At 41.5% G+C, this 6,000-nt stretch overlaps 1 protein-coding gene across 4 annotated transcripts in view; it reads right to left on the bottom strand.

Moving 5' to 3' along the window:
- Nucleotides 1–209: 209 nt before the first annotated feature.
- The window catches only part of ZFYVE28 (zinc finger FYVE-type containing 28), a 145,880-nt gene continuing 140,089 nt past the window's right edge, over nt 210–6,000 (bottom strand). For 3 of the 4 annotated variants that reach the window (XM_005485708.4, XM_026792599.2, XM_005485709.4), the window contains 2 exons: nt 3,426–3,529; nt 211–2,532 (listed from right to left, as the gene is read on the bottom strand). In XM_005485708.4, coding sequence (XP_005485765.2) covers nt 2,401–2,532; nt 3,426–3,529 — 236 coding nt within the window. In that variant the 3' untranslated portion in view covers nt 211–2,400. Of the gene's footprint in view, nt 2,533–3,425; nt 3,530–6,000 lie in introns of all 4 variants that reach the window. The other variant, XM_026792600.2, reaches the window with a different exon arrangement.

The raw sequence follows: 6,000 nt of genomic DNA, 5'->3' as shown, positions 1-6,000 counted from the left end.
GCTGGTGGCAAGAGATAGCACGAGGCAATGCTAAGTGACAGGCTGGTATTCCAGCTTTGATTTACCACCCCTTCACTGTATGGGTGACTTCCAGCTTCAGATTTAAGCTCATTTCTTTCACATTTTTTTGCAAAATGAGAAAAAGTTAAGGCCAGTTTGTTTGACAGGATGGCAGCTGTCACTCCATGTAAACAGACCCCAAAATGAAAGAGCAATCCAGCACATGGAAGTAGAAAGTCCTGACACTTTAATTATCTGAAGAGATTACAAGATGAAAGTCTTTCTTGAGGCAAATGTATATTAGTATTGATATAGTCATTGTGCTTTTCAGTAAGAGAAATAGGAGTCTGTATTTACATAAGAAACTATAGTGTCTGAGATCTTTAAATATCATATTTATGGAAATGATTCTGAATTACAGCATTTACAAAGTAAAAACAAGCTTAAATAAATATTCAGTGCATTAAATAAGATTTTTTTCCACAGAAGCAACTTTTTGTGCATATTTATTTCACAATTGAAGTTTGTTGCAATTTTATCCTATAAAAGAAGCATTAAATTTCTTGTGTGTTTTTCTGTTTTTTTCTTCCTAAAAATAAAACTGCAATAATCATTGCAATGTGAAGCCTGAGATTTAAGCCTGAATAAGTATCATTGCTTGCACCACATTACCCATCTCCCACCAATCACCCAGCCATGCCTTTCCAAACTCTGGTGAATGCAGACACTCCAACCCAAGAGTTTCATGAGAAGGATTTCAGGGATGTAATAATAACAAAAAATATAAATAAGTGAGGATAACACATCAGAGCTGACATTGTCTACAAACAGCATCATAAGGCTTGTGCATTACACATCAACTAAGTGAAGCTGTTTCATCTGAATCAAAATGACAGTAGTGCCAAACTGCAGCACCCTTATATGGCTCATTAACACTGAACAGTAAACCACTGAGCAAAGAGCATGTCCCCAAAAAATAAATAAACTTAAAAACAAATTAACACTGGCCAGTTTTGGCTTATCAGTTTGAGTGACGACCTTTCTCAGGCGTGATACCACAAACAACTTCCTCACCCATTTTGGTATTTCTCACTTTGAAACACAGTGTGTAGTGCCACAAGTCAGGAAAGGGGGCACAGCAAAGAGCTCTTGATCTCATTTCCTCTGTAACCACAGCACACACTGCCTTGCTTTTCATGTGGCCAACTCAAAGCAGGTCCAAATGCCTTTGAAACCTCAGTGCTCAGGGAGCTCTTACTGCAAATAGTTCGTGCAAGATCATAGCATGAATCTGTGTGAGTCTCATTTCTTTCCCCTCCGAGTGGAGATAACAATTATTCCCTGCTGTTTCAAATAAATACAAATGTCTTCTGAGTTGTTAGCATGAGTGAAGTACCAGTATGCACTATTTTACATGGTTACTCTGCCAAATGTGGACAACAAGTACCCTTCTCTGGCTGACCATTCTGTAAGACCTTTTGGATATTTCATTACATATTTGCCTTTTAAAAAACCTCAGTATGGAAGAAATCATTTTTAAAATATTGTCTATTAAATTTTGCTGCCAAACTTTCAAAAATACCTATTTTAATATGAATTAATTTATTTGGTAACCACTTCCTCTGAAATTTATTAAGTTTAAAATGCTGTTATAGAAACCAAACTTCTGTGTCAGACTTTATTAACAGGATTTAGCATAAATGATTCAGATTATAAATACTTCCAAAATTCCAAACTATGGAAATGGAAGTTGAAAAAATTCTTAGAAGACAATTTGGAGTTATTGCTCTGCTTGGTAAATAGGAGGCAACAGAAATATATTGTTTTAGGGCCTTCAGGGCTTCCTATGGGATTCACTGAAAATTTTGCCTTTGTAAATATTGAATAGAGATTTGAAATAGATTTGCTTTTTTTAATCCTAGCATAGGTAGCAAAAATCTAGACATGGGGAAGTTAAATGGCAGCAGGTGGGAGTGTGCTGATGCCCACAGCCATGCTGGGATTCCAGTGGGCACAGGAGTGTCTGAGCTTTGGGACTGATCCACTGGGGATGGACTAATTAACTGGCTACTCTGTTCCTAGCATGTAAGATAAGCAGCAATGCCTGTTCAATTCTCTGAGCCCTATTTCCTTCCACACAGTGCATTTGTTCTGCATATGGCATCGTAACATTAATGTTATAAATTTATGGAAGACTGTCCTGTAGCCTCAGAGCTACAGACGCCTCGTAGTTCCCTTTAGCAGCTTAGTAAAATGCAATAAAAACTGTACAAAATTTATAATAATGGATGTCAAAGCCTACGTGCCCTCACTGGGTCCCTCTTTCAAGTTAATTCTTGGCTTAGGTCAAATATATCAGTCCATGTAAGACTCCAGAAGACACAGCAGTAGTTTAATTTGTCAGATACCAGCTCTGTCACTATAGAAAGGAGTGACATGGAACATGTAACAGTGAGTGCAAACACGGACAGGCTTCATCTGGCCATAACGAGGTAATGGAGCAGAGTGGGAGGAACAGCGGGAACAGAAGATCTGAAAAACAAGAGGGAAAATTTCTCCTCAGTTCCTCTGAAGAACAGGATGGGACAAAACTCATTTCAAGGGAGGGGAGAGAAGATTGTATGAGCTGGCACCAGCACCGTCCTCAGCACAGCAAGTGAAGGGCCCCAGCAGGCAATCCCCACCCAGCTTATCTGGCTAGATAAGCTAGTAGTGAGGGTGCTCAGCACTGACAGCAGCCAAGGCTGGCCTGTCCTCCTCTGCAGCTCCTGCAGAGGTGCAAAGAAGCATCTCTCCCTTGGTTTTAAAGAAAGGCTAGGGGATTACTTGTGAATACCTCTGAATTTCATACTCCTGCAAGTCCACTACCTGGTTAAAGAAGCAGCTTCTTCCTTTCTAACTTGTTCCCCCCAGCCAGCAAGTGAAATGGGATTGCAGATTTCTGGCTTCCTGTGGTACATGACTGCTTTTTTCTCCCTTGCTCCCTCTTCCACCCCCACAAACCTGCAAAGCAGCAGCCCTACACACCAGAGTGATCCTCCAAAGGTTTGGAAAGACAGCAAAGGGACACCCTGTCATGCAGCTGAGCTGTGAGTGCATCACCCCTGGCAGTGCAGGCTGCCCTGGCTCCTTGGAGCTTACAGCAATGGTCCAGAGTGACTCTGTTGAGGTGGGGATTGTTCTAGGATCTCATCAGGGAATTCTGCCTTTAGCTTTATACACTTATTGCTGTATAAAAGCCGAACCCCTCCCCAATCCTTTGTAAACACAAGCTGAGAGCTGGCAGCCCAGGCACACAGAAGCACCTGTGAATTGAGAACCCTGGCTGAGTGTGCACATTTTGCTGTGCAGCCAGGTTCTGTGGTGCACATGAATTTGCTGCTGGCTTTGGTGGGAGCTCCTCACAGCCCTGAGTGAGTCATTACCTTGCCACAGCTCCTGCAGTGGTGCTTCCTGCGAATGACTGTGAAAGGAGCCTTGCATGCAGTGCAGTAGCTGCAGACTTCATCTGGAACCCAGTCAGGAGGATCTGGCAGAAACACAGCAACAAAAGGGAATCAATCAAAGGAGAATAAAACCAAACATGTGATTACCAGATCCACAAGGAAGTAGGGAGAGTAAAATATAACAGCAGCTGCTTTCATCTGCATTTCTCCAAGTGCTTTGCAAACAGTAGCTGAGTGAGTTCAGGATGCCCAGGAGGGCTCAAACTCCTCTGTTCTCTGCCCGGCACTCAGCTTTGGGCAGAGCAGATCAGGCATTAAAATGGCAGCTTTGAACTCGAAATAAAATCTATCTTAGTCATATGCAAGTCCAGGGAAAAGAAGATAAGCAAAATAAAGCAAGAAGACAAGAGATTATTAAAGCAGAGCTGAATCACAAGTGTTTTTGTCAGTGCCACCACCATCAAAACAAGCTTAGAGCTGAGATCATTCCCAGCCTCTTCAGCCTTCCCTCCAGAAAGGCCAACTGCTTTTCTTCAATTAGGCAACCAACTGTACAGGTAATAAACCCAAAGCCTGATTACCATCTGTTCAATTATTAGGACTCTTCCTGGAAGTCACCAGTAACTACAGCAAAACCACAAAATCAAGTGTACATAGCTCAGCAGAGAAAGAACTTGCCCATTACCACAGACAGCATGTTTCAGTTGTTTATGTCTCCTGTGAGCTCTCCAACCTCCCATAAAAGACAAGCAGGGAAATTATTTGATTTTGGCAAGGCAGAAGGTATTGGGCTCCCTTCTGTCGAGCTCTTTCTGCTCATGACAGGCTGACATGACCTCAGAGTCTGGAGTTACAAGTGTAGAAATGATGAAGCTGACTGCTTAATCAAGTTGGTAAAAATCTAATGAGTGCAAAGCAAGTTCTGTCCAGAAGGAATCCATGGACAGGGTGAACATGAACTTCTGGGTGTATTTATCAAAGTTCCCTGCATGCAGCTCCTTTTTTACTATTATTTACAATTTGCAAGCCATGCAATTGCTGATTTATAAACCTGACAAGCAACATCCCTGCCTCAAGGAGCATACTATCAAACAACAAAATATATGGTGCAGTTGATGCAGAGGTTAAGAGGACTATAGCTACAGGCAGAAAGATAATTAAATGAAAAATCCACTGGTTTGTTCCAACATAACTACGACCAGTTTTCATGTGTTTGTCACATTGCAACATTTGTCAAATTAAAAGTACAAAGGATATAGCATTCAATGTAAGAAACTGCTCAAAAAGCAGATTAGTAAAAACAAAGAGAACTTAAAATTTGACTCAGCTTTTGTAGGCTTCTCTAAACTACTTTAGACGTTGACTCACCTTAAGGAAGTTATCCTTCACTTAATGAGCACATCAGTCTGATAAAGGTTACACCTACAGGGCCAGTAACCAAACCCAGAAGTTGATGTGCAGAGAAATTACTGATGTGGTGGGCAAAAAGGAGATTGCACAAAGAAGCCTTCACCTCAACCCTGAGAGCAGTTCACCAGAAAATGTTCTCTGGGGATCCAAGGCTACAAATCCCTGGTTCAAAGCAGGGTTTCCTTCAGCAGCAGGGACATACAGGACTGCCAGCTTAAGCCAAGCATTAATAACAGTGCAGCCAAGACATGTTGCTTTCTACTTTTTTTCCTTTCCTGCAATCTCCCAAGGCACTACATGTATCTTGCCCAGTGAAAATTACTCCCAATATCCGTTTATGATGTAGATTTTGAAAACTTTGTCACTTTCTCTGATCTGAAATCATGGCAAGCCTGATGGAGAATCCCCATGTTTTCCATCCAGGAGGTCATTTGGGTTATCACATATACCCAAAACAAAAGGCAAAGATATGAACCAATAGCAATGTTCCTGTTTAAAACTTGTCTCTACATAGATTATGTGTCCAGGGATTTAACTATCCATTGATTCTCACTCGTTTTGAACACAGCAAAAATTTAGGAAATTATCCAAGCTCTGTGCCACCAGGTCTCCCTCTGCAGGTCTGGTGGAAGCAGGCTTGGTTAAGATGCTCAATTTGATACGGATGCTTTATAAACTGCATTGCAGTGTGGGCTACCAGGTTCAGAGAGTTACTGATTTCAATATTCACAGAAAAGCCACAAAGCACAGGCCCTTTCTGTACCCCCTGCAGCATCCCAATGTAATGTGGCACTTCTGCAGCAGCTGGAGCCACCATCACTCCTTCCCTCAGATCACAGCTAGGTCACACACATTATAAGCCAGCACAAGCCCACCCCAAAGACTCTGGGACTCATCCGCAGAAAGCAGCTTTCTTATCAGCTGTTTAATTTTTTTTTTTTTTAGTTTCTTTGAGGGGCTTTTTTTGCGGAGGAAAGAGTTATTTTTTTCTTCCCCCCATATTTTTCTGTTGTTTCCCATTGAAGTGCAATGCTGAAAAAGTTATTTTTAAATTGATCTTACATAGATTTTCTCCATGCTAAATAGAAAGAATAACTGCAAAAAAACCCCCAAAAACCCAGCCCCCTCAAAAAACCAAAACCAA

The sequence above is a fragment of the Zonotrichia albicollis genome, chromosome 5 (assembly GCF_047830755.1).
Source record: "Zonotrichia albicollis isolate bZonAlb1 chromosome 5, bZonAlb1.hap1, whole genome shotgun sequence".
Lineage (NCBI taxonomy): Eukaryota > Metazoa > Chordata > Aves > Passeriformes > Passerellidae > Zonotrichia > Zonotrichia albicollis.
This window is presented reverse-complemented; position numbering and strand designations above follow the sequence as displayed.